This window comes from Eutrigla gurnardus, assembly GCF_963514095.1.
Source record: "Eutrigla gurnardus genome assembly, chromosome: 15".
Classification (NCBI taxonomy): Eukaryota; Metazoa; Chordata; class Actinopteri; order Perciformes; family Triglidae; genus Eutrigla; species Eutrigla gurnardus.
The window spans coordinates 25,150,331-25,169,527 of NC_139938.1; the positions used below are offsets into that span (position 1 = coordinate 25,150,331).

Below are 19,197 nucleotides of genomic sequence, written 5' to 3' on the forward strand. Positions count from 1 at the left end.
GGAAGATGTCAAATAACACATTAATTCAATTCTAACAGTTTGTTGGACCCATGACATTCAAAGACACACTGTTTCTGTTAAAAAGACATTATTACACTTACCAGGAAACAGGCAGGAACACAGTCGTGCAGTTAAGAGCTGGGATGTGCAAGGTGTCCTTTTGAACCCAAGATGTACATGTGGTTCATATTTATGCATTTCCTGTGCTCTGACATTTAACTGTGTGTGTGTGTGTGTGTGTGTGTGTGTGTGTGTGTGTGTGTGTGTGTGTGTGTGTGTGTGTGTGTGTGTGTGTGTGTGTGTGTGTGTGAGAGAAAGAGAAGTGAGGAGAGCTGTACGTGGTGGAAGGACACGTACAGCAACAACCGTGGGTTTGGTGGTCGAGACGTTCAGTCACAGGCACATTGGAGGGCTTAACCCCAACTTGGGAGGAACATGTAGCACATGACAAGTGGAGGCTTTTCTAGCTGAAAATGTGACATCAATGTGTGGGCTGTGCTTCACATAATGTTTTCTGAAAATGAAGCCGACTTGCATTTGATTATTGGGAGGACTTTCACTAATAGTGATCGATGATGGAGTCCCTAAAAGCCTTTGAAGCAGAGAACAGAGACAAATCCCTGGAACAGTTCAGAAACAAACAGATGTGGTTAATATGTAACTCAAAATGTAGTCGTGTGCCAGAATCAAAGTGTACTGAAAGGCCTGGATTCACAAGTATAGCTCTAACAAGCTGCCTATTTATGCAACGTTACCGTGTCAGGTTTAAGGTGTTTGGTTTCAGCTCTTAGCCCCGTAGCCGTACGGTGAAAAACATTATTGCTTCCCTGTCGGAACCAGTTACCAGGCAACCGGGGGAGACTGCATGAATTACACCGGTCCAGAGATGAAAACGAGCGTTTGATGGTTCTACACGGATTAACTACATACAATGTTAATTGGTGAGCCTTAGGGGTGCTGGTAGGCAGATACAACCTTTGGACAGAGCCGGCTAGTCATTTACACTCTCTGTGCTGAGCTAAGTTAGGAGGCTGCCGGTGATGAGCTTCACTCCACCGAATACTCAACAAGTCAAATACGTGTGTCAACTTTTCATGCAGTGTTTTGACTTGACAAACAATTTCGTTTTGCTAATATTTTATTTATTCAGTCAACTGAATGAGAATGTTGCTTTATCTCCTTTGCATATCACCGCCAATAAATAGTGTAGGTTTATACACTTAAACGGCAAAGATCTCTGGCTTCACCAAAACCATCACACACATACAGAAGTATTATTAATCCTTACTTATTCTTGTGTGAAACAGCAGTCTTATTTATGCCGTGATGGCGAGGACAGCGTGAAACAATAAACAAGGGGCTGAATATTTCATCGGTTTTATTATTTCTCTGGAAAGCACAAGAGAGACGAGCACCATCCGCCGCTAAAAAACAGGAAAGCTGTCCGACAGGCCGACGAAACATGAGGGAGTCATATGCCTCACCTTCAATGTATAAAACAACACAGCAGACACATTAGCATCTATATGAAACAGGCATTCAGGCGGACGCAGCGGCAGACTCACAATGTAATAAAAGAAGTGGTTGGCCGCTGACAAAACGGGGACATGGTGCTAGATGTTTGTCGCCTTTAGAAAATACATACATTTAAATATTTAATGTCAAATAGGGAAAAAGAGCTCAAAGAGAAAAATATGAGATTTAACTTTAAGAGCTGATGAACAGAATATACATCCTTGTGTTTTCCTCTCAAACATAATCCTTAAGGGAATGTTGAGGATACTTTCAAAAGCGTTATTTTCCACACCATTGAAGAACCTAATTGAAGTACCAAATATCCAATTGTCCCAGATTTGCAGCGGTATGGGCTGTACAGACCCAGCTCTGAGTATTCACTTGGGTCGCATTCCGCAGTGAGAAAAGGTACAAAACAATCTGTCAGATCCACAGAAACATGAATTATAAAACATACATGTGTGTTTGAGTCGGTGGCTTTATGGCTTTGATTCAAAAGTATCCATTTTGTCGCAACGATTAATGATGCAATTGAACCGCAAATAATTAACCACTGAATGAGCCCACGTGTGCCTGTGTGTGTGAGGGAGACTGTTTCTCTAATGAACCAGATAAACCAGAGAGTCCCCGATGTCCACAGTGAGGCCGTTGTCGGCCAGAGTGACCCTCTTCTCCTCCAGATTGATGTTAAACACAGATTTGCTGGAAATGGGCAGCTTGCCTTGTTCCTCGAGTCCCAGGACTGGCACCCGGCGAGGCCCCAGCACAGGGTCCTCATACCTCATCAACTTGACTCTGGACAAATCTGCCAGGGGGGGGGGGGGGGATTAAAGAGGGAGGAAAACGATGGTAAATTCAGATTATGTTTTGTGAGGAGTTAACGAGAGAAAAGCTGCTAAAATCAAGACGACACCACAGTAACGTCCAAGTATGTCGCTCTCGCCAGACTGCTTTTCTTTCTTTTCACATCAATGAGAAACACGGTGGGTGAATACCTGGATATAATTAAAATAACATTTTAATATATGCTCTTTGATGTATTATGTGTTTGCTGAATTACCCCTCAAGAGCTGCATTATTTTCATTGTTTCTTTGAACGGAGATTGCTCTGAGGTGGTGTCTCTTTCAGACAAAGTTTAAACCGCACACTTGTTGAGGCTTACATAAGGGAATGCACTTCAACATACATTTGTTATTTTTTTCAAATCTACCAGCATCTTTAAAAAAATAATAGTACAAAACTCAAAACAAAAGCTGACAATAGAGAGCAGCAGGGAATCATCTACTGTGAGATGGCAGAGTGCCTTGTGTTATTAGAATCTAGATGTGAATATGATGGAGAGAGTGTGGGTAAATTGGCTTCACATGGAGTGCATAGCTTGGTTTTAGATATAATGATGGTTAGAATGCCATAACTGCATGATGTAAAGTCTGTTGAAACTCCTCAGAGAGATGGGCTTTAAAACAGTGATGGAGATATTGGATTCACGGTAGCTGAGAGTTAAGGAAACAAGGACATAATGAACGAGACTAATAATCTGTGCACACCCTTATAAACGACCTTTAAACGGTTCAAACGTCAGTAAATATTTTCATCCTTACCTTAATCTTAATGTTTGTATAATAGAGCCATTTTGAAACCCAAGCCTTAGTTTATGAATATTTGCTGTAAATCCTTTTATCTCACTCACCTTTAATGAGTCTGTTGACCTTGGCGAGCCGACGGATGATGCTGTCTCCGCTGTCTCCCTGTCGGATGTCAACCTTTGTAGAAAACTGGCCGTTGCAGGGCTGAGGGTTGACCAGGGACACGCACACTCCAGGCTGGGGAGACGGAGGCACAGCATGAATGCAAAACCACACTTATTTAATTGTCGATTTGAATCTATAAACAAACATTTCGCACATCAGGGACACTCAAAACAACGCAACTACAAACGCACAAAAACGTTAAAATCTGATGAAATAAATAAATAAATGGGTCCGAAAAGCAGCCAAAAGCATTTACCTCTGATCTGAAAACACTGAAAGGTTTCCCTGGGCAACAGTCCTCTTTCACTTTGTCGTCACCCTCGGATGCAAACAAGACATCAATCTGTTCCAACTGTAGAGGATGTGAAAAAGAAGCGTTATCAGCCGAGATCAGGCCACCATCAGATAGTGTGTATACAGGTGTTTGGTATGCACGCTGGCAAACGCTGCAGGTGTTAACCAGGCTCCTGCAGAGATCGGAGAGGCAGGATTTGGCTTCACGCTAATCTGTCACACATTCCAAATATGGGACGGCACTGCAGTTTGAGACTGTAGAGTAACGGGGTTGTAAACTAGTTAACATGTAGGTAAGAGGAAGGCTGGAAGGAACAGGTTGTTACATCGCTGTGTATGCGTTTCCCTGCCAGTCTCCCATGATGTTTGGTGCTACATCTATATGTGTCCAAGTGTAGAGATGTAACAGAGAGAGCAGACAGGCCAATGCAGGATGAACGGTGCCTTGGGAAGCATTCATTCAAATCCCGCACCTTCCCCTGTGTGCGTTTATTTGTGCTTTAGAACATAAACATTTAATTTTTCATGATTCATGGCTTTGTTCTCACCAACGCCAGTTTCTCTCTAGCTCTCTCTTCCATTGTGCACTCTCTCCTACGTCATAAATGAGATTTCTCTATCATTTTGTCTTTTTTTGGGGGGCGGCTTATCTTCAGCTATGATCCATCCGGAACACAGGAATTGGATTCAGGGAATTAGTTTGACGTAGATTGTGTCGTTTTCTTTCTGTGGTTAAATGTGTGCTGGTTTCAAAAAGTATCTTTGGGACTTGGGTTTTACTTTTTCGACTCGTCAAAGCTTCTGTACAGACAAAAGTATTAAGGGCTTTCCTGAAGGACAACTGAGCTCAGGATTCTCAACTGACTTTTGCAGAAGTAGCGAAACTCGGCTTTAAAGCAGATATTCTTGAGGAAACCAAAATGCTGCAACTGCATGTTATTGTAAAAGACAAACATAATCAAACAACTTTCTTCTGTTTATTTCTCACATTTGAGGGAATTCTTAGCTTTATATATGGCTAGAGCAGATATCTTTTGAGTTTGTTGTCTAATCTCAACAAATCTAGTGTTTCAGTACCGGTTTTTTGTCTTCTACGCTGGGACAAACACTGTTTGAGTGTGGCCTTGCTTAAATGTCTAATTTTAGGTCTGTTATATTTTAAAACATACCTCGAGGGAATTGGTTAGGTAGACCAGATTTTCCATCAAAACTACCCGCTCATCAAACTCCAGTTCCAGATCCAAGACCCTGGGCCCGTTCTTCTCCAGGTTCTCCTGCAGAACACAAAGTAGAACCAATACAGTCAGAATCAATCATATAAGCATGAACGATGGCCATGGATTCTCCTGAGGGAGGAAAAGGAAGTAGATTACTAGGAGGAAATACAATATTCCATAGCATTATGGAGAAAGTGAATTGTTTTGCTAATCCAGCTATCTCAATGGAATTTAATATAATCTGAAAGCAAAGCTGCCAAAATGTGAAAGGTTGGAGTAAGAATTGTGGACATAGATGTGGAGTCAAGCTGTTAACTGGGATTTTTTGTTATTTTTTCTATTAATTGTCAGGAACCTAGCAAACATAACAGAAGAACAAGCCGAGACAGCCTGTCAACAATGTGTTTTGTACTCTTTCGATCAATAAAAACATTGAACTCCAAGTATTGCAGGCATTTCTTTGGAATTTCCATGTAACCCTGTTGTTCAACACAGTATTGGCTGCAGTTTTGGCATTGTGCAACAAAAAGAAAGGAATCATTTTTAAAATAAAATGGCTTTTGAAGATGCCGATTTCAATCTCACAACAGAATTTGGAGCCGTACACCAAACAAAAGATAAGCCACCGTGTGTAAACAGCCTCTTGGGTGGTAAACAAACAGAACTTAAACACAGATGGAAAAAAGGAGCAAAAAGAGGACAAATGTGTGTAGAATAATGGCAAAAAAAATGATTAGATAACAAATGACATATTAGATTCTATAGGAGAATGGAGAAGGGACAGGCGACCTCACAGTCACCCGACTTCCCTATTTACCTTGATCATGGCTACAAAAGGCATGACTCTCTTCATGTATTTCTTTAGTTCGGGCAGGGCTCCCAACTCACTCGCTATCACTTTGTTGTCTGGAAGGGCTCCGTTGTTGCTCTGGACGGACACAAGTGGAACAAAAACGCCAGCAGATGAACAAGACGGAGGCAGATGTTCTGGGCAAAACTGCACAGCATACGTAACACCATCATTTAAAAACAAAAGCGGAAGCGTTCGAGTGCATGCCTAAGCCGTGGACCCCTGTGCTTTTGCATATGGCCGCTGTGTATGAGTGTTGCATGTTGTTTGTCACCTTGTAGTGCTTGCCGAGCAGGGATAAGGCACTGTGCTGCCATGGCGGGTAGCTCTTGGCAACATAGATGTTGCAGTGGGAGGGCTTGGCTGGGGGCTTTGTGTCGCCTTTCTGTTGAGGTAAACAGCATGAGAAAGGAGTATTTCACATCCATACAGGCAGATAGACGAGATTTTGATGGTTTTGCTTTTATTTAATACAGTGGCAGCACCAATGTAGGGTGTGTGTGGCCTCAATGGGAAGCAAATATTGCCTTTGGGTTAGTCAACATTTGTGTTTGTGTGTGTGTGATCGTCTACAATAAAGACGATCTGTGAATTTATTTAATGTGACAGCTGTCAAGTCTACTTGAGTCCTGTATTGTATGTGTGCTTATATGTGTTTTCACAAATTAGTCTTGATGTACAGTGTATTTCCACTAAGGATTAAACATGATCAAAATTAGATGTTAATGAATATATTTATTTAAAGTCATTTCAAGTCATACAAAATGTTATTGTATCAATGAAAAATCCCGTGCATGAACTCATGGTACATTCCATCGCGTTTGTAAAGGAAGTTTTATGTCCACAATTCACATAAAGCACACAATAAAACTAAACACATAAAGCACACAATAAAACCTTTGAAAATGACTTTTTGTTTTTAATCAATTAACTCTTCAAATATCGTCTTTTGCACATTTGCAAAAGAAAGTGTGCTGGAAAATAACGTCCTCTGAAAGCTGCAGCCAGGAAAAGGCTAGCGTTAGAGAGTCATTTGCTAACAAAATCTATCTGCTTCCTTGACATACATTATTATCATCATAAGGAGACTTCTCCTTTCCCTCCTCATCATCATCTTTCCATCTTGCCGCCATGGCAACAAAACATTTACAGCAAATCGATAACAGTGGTCTGGAAGCCTGAGATATCGGCTGTCTCAGATCTTGTCAATACTTGTTTTGCTTTTCTCCCAGCTGCCTATGGCCACTTATCGAAGTGCCAAGCCGTTAAACAATAGACTAACTTCCCTGCTGTGAAAACACAACACACACGAAGAGGAATAGTTTGGATTTTTTTAAGCAGCTTTGTATGAGGCACATTACCTACAGTAGATGGTGGTCAGCACAACCCCGGTTAGCAGAGACAGGCAAGAGTACAGATGGGGGAGCGAAGCAGTGGTAAGACTATCTAACCAGCAGATGTCAATAAACAAAGCCCAAGGTTTAATTCTTGGTTTTAGCTATTGTTATTAGTTCTCAACTTTAATAGAGTCGATAAGCAGATTGTGTACTGGATTCAGATATGATAAAATGCTTCTGAACGTCAACTCTCCTTTCGGCATGCTGTCTTATTATGTTCTGCCTCATTGTGCTCCCCATCAAACAACGATGAAACTGTTAAACAACACCTAAGGGGGAAAAGACTGACACAATACTGCCCCCGATTTAATTAGCAAACAAACACTTTAAGAAAAATGTTGGATTTCATAGAAGCTATTAAAAAGAAAGCAATCAATTGTGAAATCAATAGTCATTTACAGAATTACTTTAAAAAGCCATTACAGCAGTGAAGTATGGCGGCAGTGAAGCGCGTGACATGTTTCTTACTTTGCTTTTGGGGGGCTGCATGTACGCTTTGAGTCTCAGCCGGAGGTCGTGTGCCGTCTCCATCAGGTACTGAGAGGAACGGATCAGAACCTCGTCTACAGGACCCGCCACAGGCCACGACGCCTTCATCAGAGAACCAGTCTATCGGGGGAAAAACAATGCATGTAAAGGATTTTGTGTGGCGGAGAAGAAAAGTAGGCACAAACGCCATGTTAACTACGTGTGCCAGACTGATGTGTGTACCACCGTGTCCACCGAGTGCCTCTTAGCTCTTTAGCTAGCGGGGCTGCACACATGATTGGAGAAACACCGTCGCTTAGCAACAACAAAAGCCCCACAACCAACCGAGAAAAAACATGTCCAGAGCAGCAGCACTCTTTCAAATTCATGCATTTCAGCGTTAAAAATATTCTTGGCTCTCTCTGCTGTTGGGAGGGTGCAACAGTGTGTGCATTCCTTTCATACTGGTGACAAGCCCATGGTGTGAAGACGGGTTCCTGGTGGACATGTTCACCAGCTGAGGGGATGCTTTTTTGTCAGTAGCGGTGGGAAAAGTGCTGCAGCAAAGCTACGGATGTTAACTTGTTGATCACAGGTGTGTTTATGAATGTCAATGAGCACGGGAAGATTACAGATTTCTTTCACAAGGATTTTTCTATTTTATTTTTTTAAGTACAAAAGGAGAGAGGAACATGAAAGACGGGAGGAAATGAGAGGATGAAAGTCACAATCCATATTTCCTTACCTTGCCAAGCAGACCCCAAGTGTATTCACAAAGGTGTGGGCAGATGGGGGCCAGCAGCAGAGTTTGTCTCTCTATGAACTGGAAGACGAGGTCTCGGTGCATGCCCTCGATGGCAAGCTCACGATACTTATCTTTGGCTGCCTGCATAAACAAACAGTTTAATGAGTTTAATCATCGTGTTATTATGCGATTTATTTATTTACTTAAATCTCAGGTCATGTTATTTTCCATCTCCTGCAGTATTCATAATATGCTTACAGGGGATGAAAAGCTTGCTTTTCCTCAAGATATAAAAGAAGAACAAACATGCATTATTTGTTTTTATAATTTTATTTACCTGGAACTCAAAGAAGCCACTCTTCAGAGCCTCCTTGTACATCATCCTGTCATAGTGTAGCTCAGTCTTCAAGATGCCTGCGTTCATCTCGCTAGGCAGACGGGACACAAAATCCTTACAATCTGCAAAGCCATTCACTTTTTCCACACTTACTCCTAGTTCCACTGACATGCAAGGACGTTGAGTTTTCAAAGTGAAATTCGGCTCTGTGTTTACCATCTCCTTCATTTCAAAACCCAGGTATGGCCTTGCTTAATGTGAAACCTAAATAAATGTACGAGAGCTATAATGCAATATCACCCCATCTCGATTCATTCCTGTACCTACCTGGCAAACACCCGATCGTTGAAAGTGTCTACAGGTCCAGTCCTCAGGTTGTTCTGGTTGGCAATCATCTCCTTCACCCACTCCACCCAGGTGTAGAGGCGCAGGATGCCGGCGTCAGCCATGGTCTCCACGAAGTTGGCGTCCTCCACGGTGTCCCCGGCATCGGCTAGAGCCAGACGCATGCCTGAGAAATGCATAGATGTGTTAGCAGGAGGACAGAGCAGCTGCTATATAACAGAGCACAACCTCACACGGCCGAAGCCTCCATTGTCATCATTGCCTTAATAATTGGCTCGACCATATGGGGCCCCTTAATCAGAGTACACATGAAAACACCGAACAAAAGGACCTTTATTCTCTTCTTTTCTCGCAAAATACTTCAACAATAAATGAAGCTCACAGGATTTGGGGATCACTCAAAGCTCTTAGACAGGAAGTCAACTTAATACGTCCAGCTGCTGTCAGGCCGTGTTTTGTTTTTTTCACTCCCACAGCAGAGCGGCCTCTCGAGACACAACAGACGCATCTATCTATTATTAAGTATGTTCATAACATAAAAACACACACAGAGGGTAGAAATAACAACCAACGTAAAAAGAAACAAAACAAGAGAATGGTAAGCTATTCTTGAGGGATGCTGATGGCAGGAGGGGTACCAGGGTTAATATAAGTCCCTACCAGGTATCGATGAATTCACAGTTGTGGGCGGCTGTACTTATGGGGACCCAAGGGAGTGCTTTGTTGAATTTGGTGCAGTTTGGACACCCGACACGTTCGACATTATTCGACTTTTGAGTAAACAAGCACTCTGTTCAGCAGCCGGGTCGGAGCTTCAGGTCTCTGCAGACCGGGTCTAGCATGTTGTCCACAGAGACCACGGTTCACTGACTGCAATTCACGTTACAACCAAACTCTTCATCACTTGCCTGGAGTCAAGTGGATAACCATCTAGAAGCTGAGTGTATTTCACAGGTGTTCCTCGACGTGTGTGCGTTTCCCTCCCTTACAACACAGTAAAAGGTTCTGATGTATTCAATAGATCATAGCACCCAATTTCAACACCTCAGCTATCGTATGAAGATGGTTGTGTTCTAAATATCTTCAGCGTGGAGTAACAGATATACATTATATACTTTTTAAGCATAATCAAGTGAAATGGCCTGTATACTATGAAAACACATTCTGATCTTTATATTCGAACGCCTCATGCCTTTTCTCTGCCCGTTTCAATGAAACACGCACGACACAGGAGCGTCAACAATCACAAAAAGAACACGGGAGGGGGATAAATCAAGAAGAAAGTAAGTGTACCGTCTGCTGAGAACTTGTCAATGGCTTGGCAGAGAGTGAGGAAGTTTCCAGTTGATTTGGACATCTGGTGAATGGAGAACAGATGTTAGCAACCAGAATGTTTCAAGCATGCATGCCCACCCACACAAGTTCATTACAAAGCTTAGTGGAATAAAACCGTCAAGTCACAGACTGTGTGCGCTTAAATCAACACAAAAGGAAAAACAAGCGCAAATCAACAGCACAAACAGTAATTAAAATTCCTAACAGCATCAAACACTAGTTAAATACTGGCACATATGAAGATAAGTGTTTAGATACAAAGGTTTGCAGCAAAATAATATTGTTATTCAGTGTTTCAAAAACCCAGAAAAAAAGACCAGATCAAATGGAACTTGAACTTTTCACCTGAGATTATAATCTTAACATCAAACTATGAAAGAGATTTGGATTCATTTCAACAGATTCAAATTCCCCATCATTGATTTGACAGACCTTTTCAGAGTTGAGGAGCAGATGTCCGTTGGCTCTCACTGCTTGTGGCCACTTCCCACTATGGGCAAAAGAGAATGTTATCATTAGCTTCATCATCACCATCATCATCACTATAATCAAGTTCGCCCTCATCCAATTCTCACTTTTTAAAGAACAAATGCATATTAAGCCTGGGTGATTATTCCTTTATTGTTATGCATCCCTATAAAACAACATATTAATTAAATAAATGGGTAATTTAACAGATCATTCCTCCCGTAGTCTTCCATTATATGATTTTCAAATAATCTATAGTAAAAATTAATAATAATATAGCTTGATTTTCAAGATATAATGTAAAACAGCTGGAATACGCTGTATAATCGTTTCATCCAACTGTTGGTAATGAAGAGAAAAAGTCAAACTTCTAGGAAAAACCAGCTAAGTGGTCCCTAATTAAAAACTGCATGAAGCAAACCATAACGAACGTAATAAAAAAAAAAAAAAACGTACAAGAAAAAAAAGTTCATTTAAACTCAAAAACTCAAACTTTCTCATATATTAAATCACCTTAATGCTATGAATTACAAGACATGCTATGAATCCCAATTCATTTCTCCTATTCTGTGTACTGGTCAATCCAGCGGGCCAACTCACTTGTCTTTGGGCCACATAGCCACATGGTTGTACAGGTAGTAAGACAGGTGGTTCGGCACCAGGTCTTTGCCAGACACACGGACGTCCACAGGGTACCAGTACTCAAACTCCCTCCTCAGCTTCTGTAGACACTCTTTAGGGATGTCGGTCTTGGGGAAAGGAGACGTCTTAAAGAAGATAAAGTCCCACACATCTCTGGTCATCTGCTCTGGCCTGTGGGGGGAAAAAAGACAAGAATGGTCAGGAGTATAACGAGGGATGTATTGGTTGTATTATTAATTAAATGCAGAGTTTTTCACTTCTCTTTATCATTTCATCTTAGGCCTGGGGAAGAGATTTGAGCATACTTAAATGAACATTAAGTTATGAATAGATTTTTCTAAACTGTTTCTGAAATGTGGCATTTGTCATTGAGTGAATATGTAATTTATTTTATGTCACGGGTGAATACTGAGCAACAAATCGACTTTGTCTGCAACGTAACGCCTGTCATTTGAAATCATTACATTTAGTTATTAAATTGGAGTCTTTTGTCCCTCAGGTGAACCCACGACTACGGTGGTTTAAAAGGCAGAAAGAGAAGGACGAGGCCAGGAGAGGAGACGGAGTGAATCAGTTCAAGCTTAATCCTTGTTTATCCAGGTGTGCAGGTGTACGTGTGTTGTGTCCATACCTGATGCCCAGTGGTGAGGCTCCCTGTCCGTTGAGCACACCTCCCTGGAGGAGGTGGGCTACGGTGTAGTAAGCCATGTAGATGGTGGAGTCTGATAGTGACTCAATCAGCCACTGCTCGTCCCAAGGCAGCCGTGTTCCTATGGTAACCAGGAGGCGTGCACAAACAAGCACACGCACACAAATCCAGGAATACACGCAAGCACACAACCATTGGAGAAAGCAAAAGAGACACAAAGTTATTAAGACAGACAAGCGTTGTCTCCTCTTCATGCCTATCTATCAAGCGAGTTGCATTCTGGTGCCAAGAAGAACACAAACATAATGAGTCCTGGGCTTCATTGTGTAATCCTTGGCAAACAAGCTAAGGAGTAAATATATATTTGTCAATCTCAAGCAAAACACAAGTGGCTAACATGCCACTTTGACAGACACCAGCAACAATTTCCCCCCTTCACTGATTTCTCAGGCTTTAATTGCGGTCATTTTAAAGCACTTGAGAGAAATAAAAAGAAATCACATAATATTTCTAAATAGTTTTTACACATAAACTTGTGACTGGGTTACAGTGAGTATTCCTCATGGGCATCTTTGCATGAAATATAGAATCTAAGTTTCTTTTCCTCTGTGATCATTTGATCAAAATACAATTCAAACAGCATCTTGCAGCAAACTTTGCTTCATATTCTGAACATGTGTGGAGAGGTTTACAGTAGTCTACAACAGGCCTAGACTCCTACACTGGCCTGTACTGTGTGCCAGCTGACCTTCAGTCTGCATCTATTCCTGTATGAACAGAAAAGCAGACTGTTGCTTTAACATCAGTCCTCTGTCTCCATCTATAGACCAAAAACACAGTCCTGCTCATATTTGGCTGGGTGGTACATTTAATGCACCAAAAAAAGAAACAATATTCTTTTGGAAATATGCAGCAATGATAGCCATAACAGGGTTGCATATCCCACCTAGATGAACTGTGACTGAGGTTGCGACACAATCATTCACACACAACAACCATGAAGTCAATCGCTCACCGAGTCCGTAGGTACGAGAGCAGGCATGCTCCTGTAGCCAGGCCAAAGTTGCCTCAAAGTTCCTCCTGGTCTCCTCACAAAATCTGTGAAGTATTGTACAAAGACAGAGTCGTTAATTATGTTTTTCAGACTTTGGCATGCATAGATTTATTTTCAGTTTTCAGTGCGACAGTAATTTTTTACTTTAGTATTTTCTACAGTCAACCCCAGATTGTCTAGACCTCCACTAAAGCCCCCACTAACATTGACAAAAACTGCACAGAGCAAAATACAACATGGAAGGGATTTCAGTACGTCAGAGTACAGGAGAGGGTCTTACGTCTCCAAAGGTTTGAGGACTTCATTAGCCTGCTGCTTCCACTCTGAATCCCCATAGTCCAAATACCTGAAAGACACAAATAACATTAATATGCTGGTAGGACTGTCACCTCAAATGAAAAAAAAAACTATTATTTCTGTGCTCAGAATTCCCATGACACTTACCACTGGTCACAGTGAGCCACCACACACTCGTCAGCTGAACGCGACATGACCTGTTTTTCTGGTTCCATGTAGATGATGGCCTCGCCCTGCAATACATTTATACAGAGGCAACATCGTCACAGGTAAGCACAGATCAAACACCAATCACACATGGCATGCATCAAACTCCTAAAATGGTCTGTTACCAAACAACACAGGATAAAAACCTGAATTTGAAGATGAGATATTAGAATATACCCTATTTGTACTTTTTTGCATGAGAAACAGAATGTCCTACCCTTTCAATCATCATCTTCTGGATGGGCTTTTTGACATCCTGGACCTTCTGCCCCTTGTAGCCATCAACCAGCATGATCTGAGACAGGAATTCATTCACAAACTGATTTCATTCATACCGATGCAATACTTTACACGATTCAACACGAAGTGGGTCATGCCCCTGCAGAGTTCTCTACAATCACACATTATCATAAACTGCTCAGCAGGATGACACATACTCGGTGAACACATGAGATGTGCTGTTGAGTGGCCCCTTGCAGCACCATTTAAATTCGTATTTTGTTCAAATGTACAATCAGCTGACAGCAAAGGCAGTTTTGCCAGTTTTGCAATAGTAGACAGAACCTAACTTTCTGAGGGCAACATGCAACCAATAGCCAGTTAATTAATCATTTAGTCTAGCCTTAAGGTGTGAATAACTTGTTATATTGAAGATAAATCATAAAAGCTTCAAACCAAGATCAATCCAAAGGGGGTTTCATTTCGCTGACTTGTGCAGTGTTTTCAACGTATTACCCACTAGGTGGACTCACCCCTTCATAAAACCCCTTGAGGTAGACTTTCTCTTTAGCCTCGGCCAGCTTCTCCTTGTCATTCTGACTCTGGATCTTCAACTCATCACACACCAGAGGTGCGGATAGGTTCCCGTAGCCTGGTATGTCTATGATGGGGATCTGACAAGTGCACACACGAATTAGGACTCCATTAAGCAACTCAGACTGAATGTCTTCAATGCAACCTGACTGAAATAAAATACATCAGCTTACCGGCTCAAAAGGCAACACCATCTTGTCCTCGATGCCATACTTCTCCCGTAGAGCCTGTTGGAAAAGCAAGCATTAATCAAATGCAAAAGGAAGTGCATGCTTAATCAATGGATGTGTCATTAAATGGTCATGTTTCCTCCTGAATAATTAGGGGGTTAGTCCACCTGAACGTATGCAAACAGCACAGCAGTCATTAAGTAGCACAATCTGTTAAAACACTTCACAATATGAATTTCTAACAGCAGTCGAAGTTTCACATCATCTCTGCAGTAAACGTTATTTGAGTGATAAAGAGTTCCTGTATGGCAGCATAGAAGACATTTTACAAGGTCTGTAACATCACCTGTTTTTTCTTCATGTCTCTGAGAGCAGCTATGTCATCAGGAGCATCAGAAGGCACACTGGTAACAATGCCCGTACCTAAGCAAAACAAGGTAGAGAGGCCAAGACATTTATTAGTATATTTCTCATTGTGATTTAAATGATACATATTAAATGCTATTGTCACCACATTTCAACCGCCAAGCAGCTACATTGGAGCAACGAGGAGAAAAAACGAATTATGTGACAGGTGGTTCCCCTCTTTCTCCCCCTTTCACTCTCACAGTCCTAACTCAGTTAGGACAAAAAGGACCCAAAAAACGTGAATCGTACCTTTGTCGTCCTTGATTGTGAGCATGGGCAGAGCATAGATGATCTTATAGGAGGTTAGAGGAGCACTCAGGGCACAGCCAAGGATATCCTTGAAAGAGACAAAAGTAATGATTTGATCTACACTGTAAATACATGATCTGGTTTGGAAAATATGACTTGCTTGTTCCCAGTAAAAAAAAAACAAATTTCCATGAAGCCTTGTTTACACAGCTGTTAATTTACATTTAAAGTCTTCAATGCCCGATATGAATTAGAATTTAATTGCAGCTGAATGCAAGAAAACACACAAAGCGAGTACCTGTCCCAGTATCTCCATGACCACGGGCACCACTCCATTCTCTTTGGTGAAGCCCTGGTAAGCCATGTTCCTGGCAGACCGACTGGTGCAGATGAAGATGTCTCCGCTGGTTGTCTCGAAGGCCACATACTTCATGTCGGGCCTCACCCAGCAGTTGGTCTGACCGAACATGGTCTCTGGTCTCAGAGTGGCCGGCACCAGGAAGATGTTTTTGCCTTTCATGGCACTGTGAGAAAAACAGCATTACGCACTTTAATTCCATTTCAGCTAAAGTGTTGTTAGTACTGTGTGTTTTTATGCTGGAGTACATGTAGAAGTTTCCTGTGACGTAGCTCCTTCCTTTAAGTCAGCGTTTGTAATTCTTACCTGCTGTAAAAGACTTTGGACTTGAATTTTGCCGGGTATGGTTCAACTATTTTCATCTTGATGAGAGTGTACTCCTGAGGGCCAACTCCCTGCAGGTGAAGATAAAACGGTAGTTGTCAGAATAAGAACAAAACCTTATCACGAGTTATCCCACAGTGCTTTGAATGTGAGGTAAATTTGCAGTACACAAAAGAATAATAATAATTTCAAAATTGTCAGAACACAGTTCATCTACTGTTTGCTGCAGGACTGATAATTGATCATATGTAATCATATCATAATTTTGTTTTCACATCAAATAGATTATTTCATTGAGCAAGGTAAGTTTACCTCTCCTGTCTGCCTGTCATGGTCCATGCATGGCTGTCCATCCTTGGGGGAGTAGATGGTATACCTGCAGAAGAGTCATAGACAGTCACAATATATTAATGAAAGAACACACAATGCCAAATGCAAATTTAACTGCCAGAGACAAAAAAGGCAAACGTTAACCTCAGTTTTCTACCAATCTCTTAATTTTAAATATCCCTTTTACCCCATGGAAAGAAATGACATTGGGGCTGTAAATTGTTTCAGGCGAGACAGTTCAACCGATCCTGCTAGCAACAAACAAAAAGTGTAAGACATCATCATATCACTTAATGTCAGGCTCTTCCTTCTCCCCTTCCTTTTCTCTACATGTCACTACAAAGACAGTAGCACAGAACAAGTAAAGCTGTTACAGGGAAACCCCTGAAGCATCTCACCTTTTGCCAAACTTGATTTTTTTCCTCTCTTTCAGTGTGATGAACTGCCACCTGACGAAGGAGTCATAGAAGGGGTTCACATCGGTGGTGATGAATGAACGTCTCCAGTCCACCTGTTAAGTGATAACATGACGATAGCATGAAGATTTAGGTACAATTGATTAAATTAATTACATGATTATCTTCAGGGCCAATCAATTCTGGCAAATTCTAGGTATCAAACAAAACAATGACTGCGGGCACACCTCTTAAAACAAACAGTATGTTTGCATCATTTAAAAGGGTCATACGTACAGAAACAAAACAAACAGTGATTGCCAGAGTTACATTATTACAATTAGTCACCTTGACTCCCATCAGTTTGAGATCTTTGACAGCCAGAGGAGGAAAGTACTCCAGCCAGTGTTCAGCATTGGCAAACTTGGTTATCTCCAGGTCACTCAGGCCCAAAGACCTCATGATGTCCCACTGGAAAGTGGCGGTTCCAGATTTGGCCACTGCTTTACTCTAACAGAGGAAAACACATACTTCAATTGACACACCCTTTGTGAATACTGAACCAAAAGAAATAATAATGTTGTGACAAAAAAATTAAATTCTGTACTTTTGTGTGGGAAATGGCATCAGTCCAGTCCCTCGGATCCTTACCTTCTTGCCCTTTGCTTTGTCCTTGATGATGATTTCATCATCTATCTTTGGCTTCTCCTTTTCCTCTTCATCCTCATCTGGAAACTGTGGAGGGTTTCCATACAGCTCCATCTCTCTCTTCAGCTTGTCTGCACATGCCTGGTGGATACAACATGTATGTATGAATACCAGAAAGAAGGAAAAGGTAGCAGTGAGGGGGTTGACAACAGGAGTGAATTACAAAATGGTTGATAAAATAGTATATCAGCGTGATGCATTACTGTTTGAATGAATACCACGTGTTGCTTTGTTTATTTTCATTGTGCAGGGAAGTTATGACAAGAATAAAGATGGTGGAAACCTGCATATTGTTTTATGAATGAAAAGTGCAATGATAAGATCAAGAAATGCTAAAAAATGTATCTTAAATTACTTCCAACTCTAAACGTCATTGAAATACATATACAGGCATAATGTGAGGGACTGTAAACAAAACAACAACACTAACCTTGATTGGCATTCCTGTGCAGTGCAGCCCGAAAGGGAAGAGGCATTTCTTCCCCTTCAGAGACTGGTAACCAACTGCAAACTACAAAAAAATGAGAACATTAGCGAGTCAGAGACCAGTGATCACAAGAACATTTGCATCTCAAGCAACCATCACCGGTGCAGACTGAAGACGGTGCTTTTGTATGCAAACTTACCTCACACTTCGACAAGCTGAATGTGTGACCAAGATGCAATCGGCCATTCATGTAAGGGTAGGGGAAGGTGACAAAGTACTTGTTTTTGCTGGGAGAAAAAAAAAAGAGTTTAATCAAAATATGGAAAATTATTTAAAGTTGGATATCTTTTTCAGAGCAAAGTGCGTTCAATTGGGATATGACATGAAAACTATCAGTTTCAAAGGCTCACCCTAGATAAAAAAGAAAAACCTCACTCCTGCATGGCTTGTTTTCAAAAGGAAACAATGCACATTATGCAACTACTGCAATACATATTTGCACCAGGAAGAGATCAGTTAAAGGAAGTACACCTGAAAACTGATCTGGTGTTCCTGAGTACAGCAATCCTTCAAGACTTCTCCACAGATGGTCTTACATACTTCACTATTCCTCAGTTAAGCGTGTAAAGAGAGTACCAAACACAGAAATAAAACATGTTGTCCTTCCTGATGATAGCAGAATCTCACTTTGTGCTTTCTCCAACCGTTGTCGGTGCATCACATTCAAAGGTCTTCTCCTTCTCCCATTTCTCCTGGATCTCTATCTCGATCTTTCGCAAGAAGTCCAACTTCGCTGTTCCCTTCCGCTCCTGGAATGGAATGACAAGCAAGATGACAGTTCATTAAAGAAAAGCCAGTTGAGTAATAGCTGCAACTGAACGGAATACAAATTATTTGACAAGAACAAATAACGTCACACTTAAATCCCCGAGAATGTAAAATAATAGATTATAATGGAACATAATAATAAAGACACGTTCTGCACGCGTTTAACAAGAAAACAGACGTGATCTCTGGTCTAGTGGAGACAGATTTCCCTTAAGTCTATTTCTGCAGCTGGCTGGAAAGCTAGCTAGCTAAATGTAGCTAACTTAGCCAATAGCTACACTAAGTTAATAAGACGCTACGTACTCAACGCCTACAAACGGACATTAAGCATTTTAAACTGTAGATAAATGGAGCATTGGACCTACCGTCATCTCGACCCAATTAAGCTGACTATTCTATTGTTTACACAGAAGAATCGGTAGCAAGAGTTTTCAGTTTGACACGGGGGAACCCACGCCACCGGTGCCTGGCTGATGACACCCCACAATCAGCTTCTCGCATGGTTTTCTGGGAAATGAAGTCCGAAGAACTTTCCAGGCGTCTTATCGTTAGATATCTAACAAACCAGGATGTATATTCTCATATTAATCATTTTATTTATATAAAACGACTATT

At 41.4% G+C, this 19,197-nt stretch overlaps 1 protein-coding gene across 1 annotated transcript; it reads right to left on the reverse strand.

The window, feature by feature from the left end:
* Positions 1-1,361: 1,361 nt before the first annotated feature.
* Positions 1,362-19,071, reverse strand: lars1b (leucyl-tRNA synthetase 1b). Its single transcript, XM_084028030.1, has 32 exons — positions 18,948-19,071; positions 18,442-18,563; positions 17,954-18,041; positions 17,758-17,838; positions 17,271-17,408; positions 16,968-17,129; positions 16,623-16,735; positions 16,207-16,270; positions 15,877-15,965; positions 15,511-15,736; positions 15,213-15,300; positions 14,902-14,978; positions 14,559-14,612; positions 14,325-14,465; positions 13,790-13,867; positions 13,513-13,598; positions 13,349-13,414; positions 13,030-13,112; positions 11,997-12,135; positions 11,324-11,536; positions 10,688-10,745; positions 10,214-10,277; positions 8,903-9,086; positions 8,576-8,666; positions 8,239-8,379; positions 7,494-7,634; positions 5,903-6,013; positions 5,596-5,706; positions 4,731-4,835; positions 3,524-3,619; positions 3,207-3,339; positions 1,362-2,320 (listed from the first exon to the last, which is right to left on the reverse strand). The coding sequence occupies exons 1-32, from the start codon at positions 18,951-18,953 to the stop codon at positions 2,115-2,117; spliced, it is 3,555 nt and encodes a 1,184-aa protein (XP_083884156.1). The 5' UTR covers positions 18,954-19,071; the 3' UTR covers positions 1,362-2,114.
* Positions 19,072-19,197: the final 126 nt, after the last annotated feature.